Source organism: Chiloscyllium plagiosum, unplaced genomic scaffold (assembly GCF_037043375.1).
Source record: "Chiloscyllium plagiosum isolate Xiang-an unplaced genomic scaffold, Cpla_swu_hap1 HiC_scaffold_25, whole genome shotgun sequence".
Classification (NCBI taxonomy): domain Eukaryota; kingdom Metazoa; phylum Chordata; class Chondrichthyes; order Orectolobiformes; family Hemiscylliidae; genus Chiloscyllium; species Chiloscyllium plagiosum.
In genome coordinates this window covers 55953748-55974355 of record NW_028270163.1, presented here as the reverse complement: position 1 = coordinate 55974355, position 20608 = coordinate 55953748, and the positions used below count along the sequence as shown (strand labels likewise).

General features: G+C 41.3%; 2 protein-coding genes across 3 annotated transcripts in view; one reads left to right on the top strand and one right to left on the bottom strand.

The window, feature by feature from the left end:
- Positions 1-11188, top strand: part of adap2 (ArfGAP with dual PH domains 2) — a 29984-nt gene extending 18796 nt beyond the window's left edge. The window contains exons 6-11 of the mRNA XM_043715113.2: positions 4503-4649; positions 5010-5093; positions 5951-6013; positions 7751-7828; positions 9387-9615; positions 10251-11188. Of these exons, the coding sequence (XP_043571048.1) occupies positions 4503-4649; positions 5010-5093; positions 5951-6013; positions 7751-7828; positions 9387-9615; positions 10251-10282 (633 nt within the window). The 3' untranslated portion in view covers positions 10283-11188. The remainder of the gene's footprint in view (positions 1-4502; positions 4650-5009; positions 5094-5950; positions 6014-7750; positions 7829-9386; positions 9616-10250) is intronic.
- Positions 1-20608, bottom strand: part of tefm (transcription elongation factor, mitochondrial) — a 93015-nt gene that overhangs the window by 57680 nt on the left and 14727 nt on the right. The gene's annotated exons all lie outside the window — the stretch shown is intronic.

Here is a 20608-nt window from a genome sequence, read left to right as displayed (position 1 = left end):
TCACCCTAAACCTATGTCTTCTAGTTCTGGACTCCCCGACGCCAGGGAAAAGACTTGGTCTATTTATCCTATCCATGCCCCTCATACTTTTGTAAACTTCTATAAGATCACCCCTCAGCCTTCGAGGCTCTAGGGAAAACAGCTACAGCCTGTTCAGCCTCTTCCTGTAGCTCAGATCCTCCAACCCTGGCAATATCCTTGTAAATCTTTTCTGAATCCTTTCAAGTTTCACAACATCTTTCCGATAGGAAGGAGACCAGAATTGCACACAATATTCCAACAGTGGCCGAACCAATGTCCTGGACAGCCACAACATGACCTCCCAATTCCTGTACTCAATACTCTGACCAATAAAGGAAAGCATACCAAACGCCTTCTTCACTATACTATCTACCTGCGACTCCAAGGAGCTATGAACCTGCACTCCAAGGTCTCTTTGTTCAGCAACACTCCCTAGGACCTTACCATTAAGTGTATAAGTCCTGCTAAGATTTGCTTTCCCAAAATGCAGCACCTCACAATTATCTGTATTAAATTCCACCTGCCACTTCTCAGCCCATTGGCCCATCTGGTCCAGATTCTGTTGTAATCTGAGGTAACCCTCTTCACTGTCCACTGCACCTCCAATTTTGGTGTCTTCTGCAAACTTACTAACTGTACCTCTAATGCTCGCATCCAAATCATTTATGTAAATGACAAAAAGTAGAGGACCCAGCACCGATCCTTGTGGCACTCCACTAGTCACACGCCTCCAGTCTGAAAAACAACCCTCCACCACCACCCTCTGTCTTCTACCTTTGAACCAGTTCTGCATCCAAATGGCTAATTCTCCCTTTATTCCATGAGATCTAACCTTGCTAAACAGTCTCCCACGGGGAACCTTGTCGAACACCTTACTGAAGTCCATATAGATCACATCTACTGCTCTGCCCTCATCAATCTTCTTTGTTACTTCTTCAAAAAGCTCAATCAAGTTTGTGGGACATGATTTCCCACGCAGAAAGCCATGTTGACTATCCCTAATCAGTCCTTGCCTTTCCAAATACGTGTATCCTGTCCCTCAGGATTCCCTCCAATAACTTGCCCACCAGCGAGTTCAGGTTCACCAGTCTATAGTTCCCTGGCTTGTCCTTACCACCCTTCTTAAACAGTGGCACGTTTGCCAACCTCCGGCACCTCACCTGTGACTATCGATGATACAAATATCTCAGCAAGAGGCCCAGCAATCACTTCTCTAGCTTTCCACAGAGTTCTCGGGTACACTGATCAGGTCTTGGGGATTTATCCACCTTTAACCGTTTCAAGACATCCAGCACGACCTCCTCTGTAATATGGACATTTTGCAAGATGTCACCATCTATTTCCCTCCAGTCTATATCTTCCATATCCTTTTCCACAGTAAATACTGATGCAAAATATTCATTTAGTATCTCCCCCATTCTCTGTGGCTCCACACAAAGGCCGCCTTGCTGATCTTTGAGGGGCCCTATTCTCTCCCTAGTTACCCTTTTGTCCTTAATATATTTGTAAAAACCCTTTGGATTTTCCTTAATTCTATTTACCAACGCTATCTCATGTCCCCTTTTTGCCCTCCTGATTTCCCTCTTAAGTATACTCCTACTGCCTTTATACTCTTCTAAGGATTCACTCGATCTATCCTTTCTTTTTCTTAACCAAACCCTCAATTTCTTTAGTCACCCAGCCTTCCCTTTCACCCTGACAGAAATATACTTTCTCTGGATTCTTGTTATCTCATTTCTAAAGGCTTCCCATTTTCCAGCCATCCCTTTACCTGCGAACATCTGCCTCCAATCAGCTTTCGAAAGTTCTTGCCTAATACTGTCAAAATTGGCCATTCACGAATTTAGAACTTCAACTTTTAGATCTGGTCATCCTTTTTCATCACGAATTTAAAACGAATAGAATTATGGTCGCTGGCCCCAAAGTGCTCTCCCACTGACACCTCAGTCACCTGCCCTGCCTTATTTCCCAAGAGTAGGTAAAGGTTTGCACCTTTTCTAGTAGGTAGGTATGTATATAGTAGGTATGAATCACACTTATCCTCTTTTTTAAATTTCTGATATCTTAATCAATGTAACCATTGGTTATTCAAAGTTAAAAATCACACAAAACCAGGTTATAGTCCAACAGGTTTATTTGGAAGAACTACCTTTCAGAGCACTGCTCCTTTATCAGGTAATCAGGTACCAGTACTCTGAAAGCTTGTACTTCCAAATAAACTTGTTGGAGTATAACCTGGTGTGATTTTTAACTTTGTTCACCCCAGTCCAACACCGGCACCTCCATATCATTGTTTATTCACTCAGACCCCCGATCTCTCTACTTTACGCAGGTGTTTGCAAATAACAGCTTACATTCTTGTTTTCTTTTCCTTTATTCTTTTATGGAATGTAGCTATCTCTAATTGCTCTTGAATTCAATAAATTGCTAGGCCATTACAAAGGGCAGTTAAAGGTCAATCAAATTGCTGTGGGTCAGGAGTCAAATGTCTGTCAGATCAGGCAAGGACAGCAGACCTCCCTCCCTGAAGAAAATTAGTCTAGTTTTTAATTCCAGATTTTATGGAAGCTGAATTTCACTATGTGCTGTGGTCAGATTCAATTTCATGTTGCCAAGGTTGCTCTGGATGACTACCTCAGTGATATCAATATGATGTCACCACCTCCCCCAATTAGGACAAAATGTCAAATTGAAACCATTTTTAATGGGCAGCTCAACAGCAGCTGCTCTTATCTTCCAAGTCCCATCTTATTCCCAAAATGTTACTATTTTTAAATTCACTCATTAGTGAGAGAAACTAAGATCTTAGTGTTGTTCAATCTTTTTTTTGACCCATATCATCTCTCAAATACAATGCCCTTTTCTCTCTCGAATTTCACAGAAATCTGATCCTGTTATTTCCTCAAATTCGTAAACATTTCCCTGAACTGCCCTGACTAGTTTCCTTAGTGTCATGGTCATGGCACATGAAAGAGATGAGTACACTTCCAAAATTAAACAAAGAACAGCAGATGCTGGAGATTTGAAATAAATAAAAGGAGAAATTGCGAGAAAAACTCAATAGGTCTGACACTATCTGTGGAGAGAGAAACAGAGTTAATGTTTTCAACTCATGTTCATTCTTCAAAACTAGGAACAGCTTCGCTGGTTTACCATCCATAGTCTCTTTGCCTTCCTTTCATTTTCATTCTCTCCCTCTCTGCCTCCACCTATTTGCTCACTCCTACCTCTCCACCCCACCTAGCATCAGCATAAATATCACCTTTACCCAACTGCTTTTAGTTCTGAAGGGCCACGGGACTTGAAACATTTGTTCTTCTCTCCACAGATGCTACTTGACATACTGGGTTTCTCCAGCATTGTCTGTGTTTATGTCAGAGTACAGATCTGAAGCAGTCTCCACAAAAACGCTTTGCAATCAAATTGTCCATTTGTAATTTTGTCACAATTTTGTCGTGACATGAAACACATTTCAACCTCTTTTGCACTTAATTTAGGGAAGAAGTGAGTCAAAACCAGAAGTTAAATTTGAAACATCAGCAAGTAGCCCCTATTCATTGAATCAAAGCTTTTCTCCGTTCAAATCTTGTTTTGAATTTGTCTCGGAGGAATTTCTCTTTTCCCTCCCTGTTTTTGTCTTTAACGCATAAGGTTTTTACTGTCTTCTTGTTCTTTGAAATTCAAAGTTCACATTTTTGCATTTTTCTTTCTCTTCCCTTTAAATCAGGTTTTATTTTATTAATTCCTGGCAATGTGAGCCTCATTGTAATATTCCCAGTGGTTCCAGTGGGGTCACAACCTCACACTATCCTTCCTTCCTTCCTTCCTTCTTGCAACATTGGTTCCAGCTTCACCTAAAAACCATCCTTTTCGTCTGTTTGGCAGCATCTAATGTGGGGCTACTTCTGCACAAATCCTTTGGTCTCACTGACTCAGTCTGTCAATCTGTAGCAGAAGTCAGCTACCTGATATTAAAGCTTCAATAAATTTTAACCCCCCTCTCCCCCCCGTCTCCAAGACCACACTGACACATTGTTCGTCAGTGAGCAGAGTTCAGCTTCACATCATCTCACCCACCTCCGACATCACCATCCTTCCTACCACATTGTTTAATTTATATTAAGAAACAGGTTCATCATAGCTACTTTATGAAGTCTAGTGGCCATAATAACATATATATACATGCTTAAATGCAGAGAAGGAACGTAAAATAGCAAATTACGAATTTATTTTGTTTACTTGGAATCTGTTAAAAAAAAAACAGATGACATGAAAAGAGCAGATGTCATTCCATAGTTGCACATCTCTCCATCTCTCCCATGCTCGACTCCATTTCATCCCAGGCTGACTCCTTCAGGATAATTCCAATATTCCAGCTGTTCAGGATCTGATATCCCATGGAGAAACCACACAAGTACAGTGTGAGAAGAGGAAAGCAGGCAGAGGTGTTACAAATGAAACAACACAATCTGTTTTAACAGGATAAAGAGCCAAAAGGAGTCATTCACGTGTCAGAGCTTAATGCCACATTCCAGCCAGAAAAAATTGGCAATCCAAATGGGCTGCAAATCACCTACCTGAAAGATGGGCGTACCAGGAGTATGTTTGTCTACCACAAAAACGGCAAGGTAAGGGAGGGTCTAACAGCCTCAAAAGCTCCACAGCAAACAGAAGCTACACATTCCTCAGTGTCTCTCTGTCCCAATCCTGATCCACTCTCAATATGACCCCCCCCCCCCCACCGTCTGTCTGTCTGTCCCAATACTGACCTTCTCTCACTCTCTGTTCAAGTACTAATCCACTCTCAATACTGACCCTCTGTCGACATGACCCTCCCTCTCCCAGTCTATCTGTCTCAATACTGACCCTCTTTCTATATTGACTCTCTCTCTGCCCCAAAACTGACTTTCACTCAATGCTGACTCTCCCTCTTTTTCTCTGTCTGTCTGTCTCAGTCCTAATGACTGACTCTCCTGTTTTGTTCCTAGGACATTGTGGATTGGTTCAATGCAATCAGGGCAGCCCGTTTCAGATATCTGAAAAATGCTTTCCCTACAACCAGTGACACAGAGGTGAGCTCACATATGTGTGAATCATATATTGACAAAGAGCTGCAAAGATACAGAGAAACACATAACGTAAATGAACACATAAAATGTAGAGTAGGCCGTTTGGACTTGCTTGGTCATTCAACAACAACACTGTTGATCTTCTACATCACCTGCACATTTACACCCTCTACTCCGAGTGCCCACCATCCTATCAGAGTTTATCTGGCTCCACCTATGCAACCCTGTTCAATAACATGCACATAGACACCCACCAGGCCATGCACACGGACGGATACATCTATGGACATAGCCATGGACACACACTGAGATGCACATACACACACACGATCACATGGATACGCACAGACATGCACACAAAGATACAAACATATGGACATACATAAACACTTCCAGATGAAGACACTATGAATAACACAAACAATTGCATAAACACAGGCTTTGAAATGTACATATGCACAAAATACACTATGCAAATACCAGTATATACAGATATATGCATAGATACTTTCACAAATTTATACATACATTAACAGAGCCACATACTTCACATTATAGAGTCTGGAGGCTGCTTTACAAATGGTTTAGAAAATGTTTGATTGAGGGGGAAATTACCCCAGAACTAACGAGAATAGTTGAATTCTTAGAATACACTTTTTAAAATGATAGCATGAGGTAGCATGAGGATACCTCTGGGAACAGGGAAGTCAGTTCAGCAACAGGATTCAGATCTCCCTAGATGGAAGAATTAAAATGAGCTAATGGTAGCTGTGAGAAAGGACCACGACTGGACCACTGTTTCATGTGTCTGTATAGTGTGTCTACTGAACTGATGGATTTTTATATTGTTATTTTCTCAGCTCATACCAAAATTAACGAGAAATTATTTAAAGGAGGGATATATGGAGAAAACTGGCCCCACGGTATGTACATTGTGCATTACAGAATAAATATGATGCGCTTATTGTAGAAATGGTAAATCTTTCATGGAATTGCTGTGTTCTTCCAGCCTCCTGCTTTTCTAAAATGGGGCGACACGGTGGCACAGTGGTTAGCACGGCTGCCTCACAGTGCCAGAGACCAGGGTTCAATTCCCGCCTCAGGCGACTGTGTGGAGTTTGCACATTCTCCCCATGTCTGCATGGGTTTCCTTCGGGTGCTCCGGTGTCCTCCCACAATCCAAAAATGTGCAGGTTAGGTGAATTTGCCATGTTAAATTGCCCACAGTGTTATGTGAAGGGGTAAGCATAGGGGAATGGGTCTGGGTGGGTTGCGCTTTGGCGGGTCAGTGTGGACTTGTTGGGCCGAAGGGCCTGTTTCCACACTGTAAGTAATCTAATAAAATACACGACACTCTCAAAATTTGAGGAACTTTATATCTCACACTATACAATGTATTCTTCTCGCTTTAAGACTACAAAATCTAATTGCGTACAGAAGGGTGAGATTAGTTGGTGTTTAAGTAGTCTTTCCAGGAAGGCTTTCTCAGGAATTTGAAATTAATTTTTAATACTTTTTAAAAATATAATCCAGAAATTTGGATATAGTCAACAACTCTTGCAATAAAACTAGAATCATCAATTAACTATATCGCCATCAAGGGAGATTCCCAGAACAGTAGACACAGAATAGCAAACATTCAAGTGCTCTGGTCAGCAGTGTCATTGCATTTATGTCAGATGTTCCAGAGCATTCTCTCTGGCTAGCGCACTCAGGATACGAGGAGAATTTGGAGGATCACCTTACCATACTAGCTCTGATCAGGAATCCCTCTCTATCTTGGAGGTAGGAATTTATGAAAGGACTAATGCAGAACACTAAAGCTATATATAAAACAAATAAAGCACTGAGATTCATTTTGAGAAGGATGGAATTGAAAAGCAGAGAAGTTGTATTAAACAAAAAAAACAAATTACTGCAGATGCTGGAAATCAGAAACAAAAACAGAAATTGCTGGAAAAGCTCAGCAGGTCTGGCAGCACCTGTGGAGAGAAAGCAGAGTTAAGGTTTCAGGTCCAATGACCCTCCTTCAGAACTGACTGTAGCTGAGGAAAGGTTGGTATTTATTCTGAAGATGGAGTGTGGCAAGGGGATGGAGTAAACTTATATAAATCTTGGTTACATCACATTCAGAATAGAATTCTAACTCCATATTTTAAGTAGTACATAGAGGCAAATGCAAGGACATTAATCATAGCTAGAACATTTTAAAATTTTGGTAAAGGATGAACAGGCTGAAGATCTTATCTCCAAGGTTTGATAGGGAAGATGTTTCTATTTGTTGGTGACCAAACCAAGCAGACAGTTACTAAAGAAATTTAGCAAAATCATCTTAAGGAACGTGGAACAAAAAAATAAGGGAAATGCATTCAAGGGAAAACTCAATAACTATCTGAGGGGGAAAAGGAAAAGAATGATGCAGAGCTGTGGTCAGATCAAGTAAGGTGAAGGAGGCTTGTGGACTAGAAACATCAGCATGGGTCAAGTGTTGAAAGACTCACTTCTATAATGTAATTCTATGTAAATTGAACCTTATTTCGTCTGATATATATTAAAATGTTAAGAAAACTAAATATACATGTAAAGCATTCAAGTGTCAAAAAGACAGAAATTTCATCATATACCATAGAAATAAACTGAAGTATGGCCCTTTCCTTCAGCAAAAGGAACCTTTTAAGAGAAGATGGTTCACACTGGATATTCAGGATCGTAAACTGCTGTACTTTAAGGAACCGCTGGTAAGTGCTCAGAAAGGCAGTAGTTGTCGAAGCATGCCAGGGACAGCAAAACACCCAAGGGCTGATACATCACTCAATGAAGTACACCACTGTTGGTGTCAGATTGATCTAAGATTCATACAATGGCAACAAGAACACGATTCCTCTCAACCTTTGACATGATTGTTCCTCAGATGAGGTGAGAAGAGTTACTGAGATGCTAAATGAATCATAGGCTATTTTAAGGAATTGGCTCAATGGGATCTTTAAATATCTTGCTGTTAATATAAATTAATGTAAACACATGAAAATTAACATTAAAAGTATAACAGGGGCAGTGGGCTACTCTACCCCTTGTGCCTGCTATACCATTCAAAGAGGTCAAGACTGATGTGTGAAATAACTCCACAGAGTATCCCAACACAAAGTCACCCTTTATCTACACGTGCAAAGTCTTTGACACTGGTCCAGCTCCTTCAGAGTCAGCTCAGTGAACAGAAGCCCTGACACTCCTGTTTATGTCTGTCAGCCAGGGCTCCTTAATTGTCCCACATTAACACCATCTGGCATTATAACTACTGCAATCTGATTACTCCACATCTTTAGCTTCTTCCCTGATAACTTTTTATCCACTTTTACTGTAAAAACAGTCAAGGATTCTGTTGCCACCATCTTTTGAGGAATACAGTTCAAAAAACTCACATATCAAGACTTTTTTTTTTCAATTCCGGATTAATTCATTGAATTCCAATTCCAAGTGCTGCTGTGGTGAAATTGGAATCAGTGTCCCTAGATCATTTGCCAGGGTCTCTGGCAGATTAATTCAGTGATAACACATTATCCCTAACACAATCTGAACAGCTGCTCTGTGTTTGTTATCAATTGACAGATAATCTGATAGCATCAGTTTCCCACAGGAGTAATTTGAAATCGAAATCCCTATTGGTTGGTGAGGCTCAGTGTCATGTGTTTTCACTGTGGGATCATCGGGATTAGCTATTGCCCCATCTTCCTCCTTGTCATATTGGACTTGCCGAAGGCTGGCATGCTGTCTTGACCAAGATGGAAGTTGTGGGTTTAAGCTCCACTCCAGGGCAGTACTGAGGGAGTGCTTTACTGTTGGAGATGCTGTCTTTCAGAGGAGATGTTAAACAGAAGCCCCGACTGTCCCTGCAAGGAGTCATACAAGAACCCATGACACGACGTCAAAGAAGAACAGTGAGCCTTTCCCTGTATCCTGATTCAATCAATTTATCCGTGAACCTACCACAAGTAGTAATAGACATGAAAAAACACAACAGACACCAGAAATCTGAAATAATCACAGAAATGCTGGAAATAAATCCTCAGCAAATCTGGGAATTTGCATGAAGAATGATATGGAATTCACATTTTTGATCAAAGATCCTTCTGTCAGAACTCACTATCAACAAATGATGTGGTCATGGTCACATTGCTGTGTGGGAGGAGCCAGGCTGGGCACAAATTGGGTTTCCCGCAGTCACTTCAGTTTTACTGATGGCAAAAACCTTTGGGACATTGAGCTTAACAGCGCTTTTCACAAAGTTCTTTCTTTCAGGATGCCTATGCACAAGGCGAGGTGTTCATTGGGCATTCACAGTATGGGTATAATATTCTGGAGGGCCTCCCACCCGGTGTGAAAGGCAATAAATGGAACTTGGGGATAACGATTGAGACGCCAGAGCGGAAGTTTGTATTTACCTGCAAAGATGCTCAGGATCTCAAGGAATGGATTGTAGCTTTCAAAGAAGTGATATTCAAGCCAATGTGCTCCCAAGATTACACAGGTAAGAACCACAATTTTAAACTTCTGATTTTAACATGCCTTTTTGTGTTCCTCGTGCTAATCCAACACAGCCCAGATACTTGAGGGAGTTGGGTGTTACACTGATAGGACCACAGTATCACACAGCCAATAGGCTGACAGGGCTAGTTCTGCGTGAAATTGGTATATGATTCCATGTTGCTGTTTTTCAGCAATAATTGCAGCCAGATAGCATCAGGAGCTATTCACCACTCGGGTCATCGTGTCTGTATGATACGTTTGCCTTGTCCGGTGGACAGTATGCCAGACCAGCCCTCTGCCCGGTATGTTGTTCAATTCTGTGGTTGGGGGTGCAGACTCTAATGCCTCTAACTGGCGCATCTGAGACAATCGCCTCAGCACAGAAATGGGAGCAAACCTGAACCTAGAACCCCACTTCCCATGGACCAGAGGGCATCCCACATTCTCACCAAGTCTTCATGATTGTCCAATTCAGACATATTCCTGGCTCAGAAAATCCTCAGCTCTTCTGACTTTTGAAAACAAGAACACAGTAGGGTGAAAACACAGCATCATCAAAATAAGATGTAGTAAAGGAGTAAATAACCAAGCTGGTTCTTGTGTTCTGTTTGACCAACTAACACTTTTATTTTTCAGTTGAGGCCTCTTTAAGACGGAAGCAGAGGTGATGATAACTCAAAAAAAGTGGTGGCCAGACTCCGAACAGGGCATTCCATTCAGAAGATAGTCTGCAAATAGTAAGGGGGAGGCACTCTTCATTTGGATAATCCCCATTTGCTCTGAACAGACATTGAACAAACATGAACGCTGGTTAACACACAATGTCTGTTACATTCTGGGCTTTGAACACAGATACTCAAGCCCAAGGAAAGCTATTACTCCTGTATCAGTGTTCCAACTTGTCCATCGGGCACTCTGCCAACATCTGGTCCTACTGAAAGCACCCATTACAATTCAGTTACTCAAGTACCAACAGTTCATGAAGTGTTGTAACTATAGCTGTACATCCTGCAGATCAGGAACAGAATCAGCAAGATTTCTGGGAGGCATTCTTCTGTACCAAAAAATTTGGAGTACAAGAAAACCAGAAGTGAAACCCCAATGCCATTATTTCAGAGTCTGCTGACACTCCCGGTTTTGGACAATACGGATATTTGCTGCATCATAAACCCATGTGCCAGAATCCATAGAGGAGGAAACTGGGAAATGAACAATTCTTCACCACCTTCTGTTTTATTGGGTGGGGATCTTAGTGTGCAGCCTCTGAATAGATACATTCTGGAATTATAAAACACTACAGTCAGGAGTTTCCATGTGCAGTGTTTGCTTCTGATGAAAAATGGGCTACATTGTACATTAGTAAAATGATTCCTTCAGGAGCTTTCCACAATAATTGTGGTTCCCCACAGACAGACTAGGGGCCATACTGCTATTTGAAATGAAATTGGGGACCCACAGTCTGTAGGGCTCCATCTCTGTAAAATGTGAAACATTTTTAAAACAGAATAATTTGATTATTCATTCTGGTTACTCTTTGTTCTTTATGAATGTAATAAAGAGAATTCCAAACAAAAAAGGTGGAAATATCTTGAAGGAGCATGGTGTTTACTTTAATTCCATGTTTTATTTGGTTTTTGATAAAATCAGCAGTCTGGTACTGGTGTACAATACAGGTCGGAGATTCTCATTCAACACCTGTTCTCATCTCACAAAGGAAAGATCTTCTGAATCCTGGTTGGATATTTTACAAAGGATGGCCTTCACTCCTCCTGCTCTCTTTTAAGGGGGGGGGGGGGGGGGGGCACACACGGTGGTTCAACATGTTTATGGTCAGGTGGGTTTCTCTTTCAGCACCAAGAAAAATGCAGGAAAAAAAACTTGTCTTTTCTCACACTAGTTGCCTTTAAAAAGACTTTGTGGTATACACTGTGCCTGCCACAAAAACCTGGAGAGAAGGGATTGAAAATCCAAAGTCCTGGTAAGCAAAAGGAACCCTGTGGAGTGATGTGAGTGAGCTGTGAAGTCCAGTATTTCCTCAACTCAAATCCATTTCTTTTCTTTTTTAGTTTGCATATGTGTGCGCGCATAGGAATTTTAAAAGGGGATTAGACTTTAACAAGTAAAGGCATAAATTGATAGCTTTATTGCAAAGAGTTTGAAGCTAAAATTATTTGCCTAGCTACTTACTGAACCAAAGTGTTTTGTGATTCTTATACATGCTTTTCATCCAAATAATTATCTAATGTCCTCTTGACTGCTTCTTTTGCAAATTACTCTAAATCCATGCCCTCTCATTCCTTTCACAAGCATGAACAGCTTCTCCCTATTTATCCAACTCAGCCAGGTCATGATTTTGAAAATGTTAACGACCTTCTCTCCAAGGGGAACAGTTCCAACTTTTCTAATCTTTCCTCATAACTGATTTTTCTCATTCCTGGGACCATTCCTGTAAACCACTTTGGCATTCTCTCCAATGTGTTCATTTCCTTCTTGTAATGTAACACCCACAACTGTATACAACACTCCAAATGAAGTCTATTAAGTTTCTTATATTAGTTCAACATCACCTTCTTACTCTCATATTCCATTCCTCTATTAATACAAAGTTGAGGACACTATAAACTTTACTAACTGCCCTTGCTACCTGTCTTGCCATCTTCAGTAATGTGTAAATAAACATCCAGGGCCCTCTGATCCTGCATCCCTTTAGAAATGTACCCCTATTTCATACTGCCCTTCATACCAGAATGCATCATCTCTCATTTCTCTGCATTGAATCATATCTACCACATATCTGCCCATTCACCCAAATTGTCCATGGCTTTTGGAGTTCTACACAGTGCTCCTCAGTTTACAATTCTTCCAAGTTTTATGTCATCTGCAAACTTTGAAATTACCCCCTGCACACAAAGATCTAGATCACTGAATAAATGCCAGAAAAAACAAGTGTCTCAATACCAACCTTTGTTTTAGTTCACTACAAACCTTCACCCAGCCCCAAACATATCCACAATTACAGCTTCATATCACTCAGCCAATCTTGTATCCATATCTCTCCTGACCCTTTTAGTCTATGACCTATAACTTTCCTCAAGTCTATTGTATGGCATGATATCAAATGTCTTCTGGAAGTCCACATACACATCAACACTATCACCTTCACCTTCATCGAGCCTGTTACCTCTTAAAAAAACACCAGCCACCTTTTCCATGCAATCACTAACTCTCGCCCAAATAACTGGCTCAAGAAGCTTTCCCACTTGAGACATTAAGTTAATTGTTCAGCTTATCCTTTCAACCTTTCTTGAACAAGGCTGTAATACTTGCAATTTTCTAGTCTTCTATGGAAGACTGAAAGGATGTATAGCACCTCTTCTATGGAAGACTGAAAGGGTATGGCCAATGTCCCTGCAATTTCTACACACACTTCCTTCAAAATACTTGGATGCATCTCATGATCCCAGCGCCGACAGTCTATTCAAGACTTCTTCCTTAAGTTTTGAATTCTTCTAGCTACAGTACCCTCATCACTATGGCCTGAATATCATCCCTCTTGTTAAAATCAGACACAAAGTTTTCATTTAATGTTTTGGGGCCAATCCCTTCATTTCTCCTGAATCAACCCATCTCCTTTTACCAAGTTTTGTATATCTATTTGGATATCTATAGAAAACATTTGGACATCCTTTTATGTCTGCTGCCAGTCTTTTCAAATCATTCCTCTTTGGTCCTCTTGCCTATTCACCTCCCCTCTGAACCTTCAGCAACCATTTAGATTCTCAATTTTATTTTCTCCCTGACGTCAGCTGACTTTTCCTCCTTTGTCCTAATTTCTACCTCCGTTGTCATTCAGAGCGCTCTGGATTCGTTTATCCTACCTTTCCTATTGCAGAAATGTACCTTGACTATACCCAGCTGAAAATGTGTTGCTGGAAAAGCGCAGCAGGTCAGGCAGCGTCCAAGAAGCAGGAGTATCGACGTTTCGGGCATGAGCCCTTCTTCAGGAATGAGGAAAGTGTGTCCAGCAGGCTAAGATAAAAGGTAGGGAGGAGGGACTTGGGGGAGGGGCATTGGAAATGCGATAGGTGGAAGGAGGTCAAGGTGAGGGTGATAGGCCAGAGTGGGGGTGGGGACAGAGAGGTCAGGAAGAAGATTGCAGGTTAGGAAGGCGGTGCTGAGTTCGAGGGTTGGGACTGAGACAAGGTGGGGGGGAAGGGGAAATGAGGAAACTGGAGAAATCTGAGTTCAGCCCTTGTGGTTGGAGGGTTCCTAGGCGGAAGATGAGGCGCTCTTCCTCCAGCCGTCGTGTTGCTATGGCCTGGCGATGGAGTCGACCAAGGACCTGCATGTCCTTGGTGGAGTGGAAAGGGGAGTTGAAGTGTTGAGCCACGGGGTGTTTGGGTTGTTTGGTCCGGGTGTCCCAGAGGTGTTCTCTGAAACGTTTCGCAAGTAGGCGGCCTCATCTCCTCTTTGAAGGTAATCCAGGGGGATCCAAGATGGCGGCAACCCAGCAAGTCTGAGTCTATAGTGCTCCTCCCAAGACTTGGGCAAAGTGGGTCACCCACCCCCACCACACTCACCAAATCATTTAAAATAGCTGTTTAATTTAATTAGTTGCTCAGTATTAAATTTAAACAATCTAATCTTTAGTAAAAATGACTAAAGGGAAGGGAGCCCGCAGCTCTCAGCAAGCAGGAACCCCTCCCCCACCCTCTCCAGCTGCAGCAGAGGCGTCCGCAGCCGCTTCGGGGGACTTACCTACAGTGAAAAGTCTTGTGGAAATCATCTCCAAACTGGATGCGAAGATCGATGCTTTCATTGAAGAATCCCGAAGTTGATGGGACTCACTCTCGGCCGCGCTGCAAAAGCACGATTGAGACATTAAAGAAATCGAGCGCCGAGTCGGAGGGGCGGAGCTAAAGGCCGCGACCTCCGAAACTACAGCGCAATTGGCCGTGGATCAGGTCTGGACTCTCGAACAGCGAGTCCGAACCTTAGAGAATCACATTGACAACCTCGATAATCGAGGTCATCGAAAAAATATTCGTTTGCTGGGGCTTCCGGAACAGGAAGAGGAAGGCCAGCTTACAGCGGTTCTCGAGCAGTGGCTGCCACAGCTTTTAGATCTGGAAGCTGGATCAGGCCAGGTAAGGGTAGAATGGGCCTACCAGATCTCAATACGCGGGCCCGGCTCGAACCAGCGCCCACGCCCGGTCCTGTTTCGGCTGCAGAGCTATAGGGAGAGGCAGTTACTCCTGGAAGCCTCTAGAAATTTTGGAAAAGATTCCCAAGCCACGATCTATAAAGGATCCAAGATCCTGTTATTCCAGGACTTTTCCCCAGCTCTGGTCCGAAAGAGGAAGGCATTCGATGAGGCGAAGAAGTGTTTAAGGGACTTAAACATTCAGTACTCCTTACACTACCCAGCGACACTACGCTTTAACCATGAAGGATCCGTGTATAACTTCGGATCGTCAGAAAAGGCTAAGGAATTTTTCGACTCTCTTAAATAAATTGTAAGAAATAATGGATGTTGGTTTGCCTTTCCCCCACTCCGGTTTATATCCCCCCCCCCCCCTTTTTCTTACCTTACTGTTTAATATTATCGTGGGGGGTGGGGAAAGGGATTTATTTATTTGTTCTCTATTTAACGATTTTCTCCCCCCCTTGGGGTTGTTTTTTTTAATTGTTCTTCTATGTATGTATGTGGGTATGTATAAATATAAATATGTATGTATGTGCATGTGTGTATAAGTCAGGGGGTTTAGTTAATATTGGTGGGGGGAGGTGGTTACCTTATTCTATTTTACCTGTCTCTAGGAGCGGGGTTGTTTTCCCTTGTTATTTTGTATTATTATATTTAATTATTATTTGTTGAGGCTGTAATTTTATAGTTATATATGTTTATACATGGTATTAACATTACCAAATATATCCAGGTGTTGGTGTGGGTGGGGGTAGGGTGTTCACTGTTAATTTTAGTTTTGTATTATATCTGAATTCTCCTCATCCTATTGAGGAGCGCTTGGGTCAAGGGTAGGGCATTGGTTGGGAGAGGATACGATGGACCTTTGGAAAGGAAGTGATACCCCCTGGGAACAAGGGGGAAAATCTCCATTTAAATAAGTTTTATTTTTTTTTATTATTTAGAAGTAGTTTTTTTATTATACTATTGTTAGTGTATTAGAGAGCCTTTATTTTTGTAAATTTTATATGCTCTACGCTCGGGATGTTCTGCATAAGGTTTCCCCTCCCGAGGGATCTCGGATTTGCCCAGATGATTATGGTTGATCAGTCAGTTAAGTGGTGCACGTGGAATGTCAAGGGGAGTAATTTGCCAGTCAAAAGGAAGAAAATATTATCAAACCTCAAGAAAGAAAGAGTTGATATAGCTCTCCTACAGGAGACACACTTGTTGGATAAAGAACACTTGAAATTACGACAGGGTGGATTTGATCAGGCCTTTTTTTCTTCTTTTAGCTCAAAAAGTAGGGGAGTTGTTATTCTTGTTCGGAAGAATTTCCCTTTCAAAATCCTAAATCAGACAAATCTGATTAAAGCCCTTATAAATGGAGAGGAATATGGGATTTTAAATTTGTACTGCCCCCCCCCCGGGCAACCCATCAATGATGTCGGAGACCATCAAAGCTTACGCGTGAGGTTTGATCATCGCCTACTCAGCGACCCAGAAAAAATTAAAGGGAGAACAGCAGCATCTGCTCGAAGCTCGCTTAAAAGCAGCTGAAACAGCATACGCTGATAGACCTTCTATTATTACATTGCAAAGGATTACGGCCCTTAGGACAGCTCTAAACACTACGCTTACCCAAACGGCTAAGAGGGAAATATTATTTGCAAAACAAAGGCTATATGAATTTGGCGATAAACCGGGTAGATACTTAGCATTTCTTGCAAAGAAAAAAAAGGCCCCTCAAACTATCACGTCTATCAAGGAAAGCAGGGGTACTTTGACTCATGATCATAAAAAGATTAACGCAATCTTTAAAAATTTTTATTCTAATTTATATAAATTGCAGGATTGTGAAGACAGGACTAGGAGGATGCAATCATTTTTGAAAAATTTGACCTTTCCGGGCCTAACTCCGGAACAGGTATCGGTCCTAAATGCTCCCCTAATAGTCCAAGAAATACTTGACGCAATCAGGCAACTTCAGAGCAGTAAGGCACCTGGCCCAGATGGTTTTCAAGCTGAATTCTATAAAGAATTTACAGAAATATTGGCTGGTCCACTTATGGACATGTATAACTCCGCATACAGTCAGGGCTGTCTCCCGCCTTCGCTGAAAGAGGCAAATATCTCTCTTATCCTTATAAAAGCAAAGGTCCCAGAAGATTGTACGTCATACAGACCAATATCCTTGCTAAATGTAGATTTTAAAATCCTTTCTAAAACGTTAGTATCGAGACTAGAGGAAAATCATTACGGATCACTGTAAAAACCCTATAATAATAAACACCATTAAAGCTTGGAATATAATGTGGCAAAATGAGGGCAACTCACATAAAACATCCCCCTATGCGCAGATAGTGGGAGCATGGGGATTCCAACCGGGGTTTACAGACACCACTTTTAAACTCTGGAGATCCAGGGGTATCTCATGTCTAGGGGACCTATTTAAAGATGGGGCCCTGATGTCTTTTGAACAGCTGCGTCAGAAATTCGGATTACCTAATGGAGACCTCTATCGATACTTCCAAATTCGAGACTATATACAGAACAAGACTACGTTATTAGATAGTCTTTATAAATCAGATAGAGAATGTAGAGTACTACGACCAATGGGGGTATCCTCCATCAGTACTATTTATCATTTACTACATGATGAAGTATCGGGAGATATGGACAATCTGCTTAAAACATGGGATCAGGAATTGGGACTAGAAATCTCTATAGAAATGTGGAATGACATTTGGGAAAACGCCAGAAGAATCACCAACTGAACAGAACTCAGGCTATCCAGCTAAAGATACTTCGTAGGGCCCATATAGCACCGGCTCGATTGGCAAAATTTAAGGCAGGAGCATCTCCAATGTGTCCCAAATGTAAAATAGAGGTGGGCACTCTTGTACATTGCCTATGGACCTGTCATAAGATCCGTAGATACTGGACTAAAGTAGCAAGTACCCTGACAGAAATTTTAGGAACTGAAATTAAAGTGGACCCTGTATCTCTCCTTTTGGGCTTTTCGAACTTTCCCTCCCTTGACATGCACGGGAAAAGACTATTTTCTATTCTCTCTTTCTGTGCAAGGAAAAATATTTTGGTAAACTGGGTGACTGAGGGCCCCCCTGGACTTTCAAATTGGCACAGATTAATTATGGAATGTATTCCCCTTGACTTCCTTACAAATATGGTGCACCAAAAGACCGAATTATTTTATAAAATATGGCAGCCCTTCTTGAATTATATGAATACAGATATTTTGGCTATCCTAACAAGGGCTTTTATTTAATTGAGATTACGAACCTGGCTGGTCCAGGGCCCCTTAAGAGAGGAATCCCGCACGAATACGGGTTTTTTTTACATTTGATGTTAACACATTCCAAGTATGTATCTCACTACCCAATTTCTGGGTTATCAGTTGTTTTTTTTTTCCTCTTTCTCTTATTTGAATAATGTAAGAGACTTAAATATACACTCTGGTTAGTTGTAGGTTAGATTAGTAGTTAGATTGAGTTTTGTTTTTTTCCTCGGTATTTTTCTTTTGTTAAATTTTGGCTATTATATATTTAAGATTTAATTGTATATCAATGTTTGTACTTGAGGGTTTTGTTTATTTTTGTAAACTTGTAAAAATGTTAAATTTCTAATAAAAATATCTATTAAAAAAAAGTAATCCATTGTTCAGTTACTGTTTGCCTCCACCACCCCTCATTCCAGTCAGTCATTCACTAAAAGATTCTCAGTCTTTGTTTGCATAATTAAAGTTTCCCATTAAAACTATTCTATAATGTTCACATCTCTAATTTACCTGCTTATCTGTTCCCCTGCCTCCTTTCGACTAGTTGGTCATCTTTAGACTACAAATAGAATTCAATTGAATCTTTTATGTTCCTTAGTTCTAGCCAAACTGATTCTATTCTTCAACCGTCAGACATTCTTTGTCCTTAACTAATACTATACTGTTAACCTTCCTCCTTTCTTGAACATCTTGAACTCAGGAATATCTAATACCCAGTCTTGCCGTTCCTGAGCCAGATCACATCAATCAGTCACTTTATATATCAAGAATCATACAGCACGGAAACAGTCCCTTTGGTCCAACAAGTCCATGCTGACCATAATCCCAAACTACACTAACCCCACCTGCCTGGATTTGGCCGATATACCTCCAAACATTTCTTATTCATGTACTTATCCAATTGCCTTTAAACATTTAACTGTACCCACATCCACCATTTCCTCTGCAAGTTTGTTTCACAAACCACTAAAAGATTGCCCCCATGTCTTTAAAATCCTCCTCTGACCTTAAAAAACATGCCATCCAGTCTCAAAATATCCCAAAAGTAAAAGATACCTACCATTCACCTTATCTATGCCCATGATTTTATAAACCTCTACAGTCATCTGTATCATCTTTTAAAAATACTGGATAATTTCACACTTGCACCATCTACCACCTCTGTATCCTTTGTCCTCCCCAAAGTTCATTTTTTAAACTTCACTTCATATCATCAGAAACTTGAATATACTACCTTGGTTCCCTCATCAAGATCAGTGTTGCAAACTGCAACTATCAAAAGCCCAAGTCTAAATCCTTGTGCCACTCCACAATTTACAATATAAAGCCTGAAATGGGCCATTTCTATTGTTTAATTAACCAAGTGTCAAGCTCATCCACAGCAACCACAATCCCATGAGCCCAAATTGCTGTGTACCACTTGGTTGAAGCCTACTGAAAACTTAACTTCATAAAATGCCGCCCTTCAAGCCTTCCCCACTATTCAATATGATTATGGCTGACCATCCCACTCAGTACCCCATTCCCATATCCTTTGATCTCATTAATTCCAAAGACTATATTTACAACCTTCTTGAAAGTCTTCAATGTTTCAGCCTCAACAGTTTCCTGTGGCATATCATTCACAGGCTCACACCTCTCTGGGTGAAGAATGTTCTCACCTTTATCCTAAAACACCTACCCCGTTTCCTAAGACAGTGACTCCTGTTTCTGGACTCTCCAGGAATCAAGATATCCCTCCGACATCTACCTTGTCTAATTAGGTTAGAATTTCATAAATTTGCAGTCTACCATGCAAAGCCTTTTCAAAAGCCTGAGTGAAGTCCATCTAGATCACATGCAGTGCTGTCTTCATCAATCCTCTCATTACTTCTTCTTCAAAAAAGTTAGAGACATGATTTCCAACACACAAAGTCATGCTGACTATCCCTAATTAAACCACACGGACTCTGGACCACCTTTTTTAAAAACCAACTCTATCCCTAATTAGTCCTTGCCTTTCCAAATATATAAGTCCCTCTCAAAAATCGCTAATATGTAAATCCTGTCACTCAGGATCCCTCCAACAACTTGCCCACCACTTATGTCAGGCTCACTGATCTATAGCTCCCTGGCTTTTCCTTATCACATTTCTTAAATAGTGGCACCTCCAGTCTTCCATCACCTCACCTGTGGCTACCGATGATACAATTATCTCAGCGAGGAGCCCAGCCATCACTTTTCTCAGTTTTAGGAATGTCACTGTCCATCTTAATGAAGAACCGACATCACACTCCACCTTAAGAATTTGATACGTTCAACATGGTCTTCTTCCCCAAGGAGAAAACTTACGAACATTTCAGCAGACTGCTGAGATGGTAAATTTGTTCTACAAGGAGAAATTGAAGAGTTTGGGCCTGCACGTGAGTTTGGAACAGTGAAGGGTAACCACAATAGAGGAGATACAGAAAGGAGGCAGTGAGGACTGCAGATGCTGGAGATCATAGTGAAAAAGTGCCACATTTCTGAAGA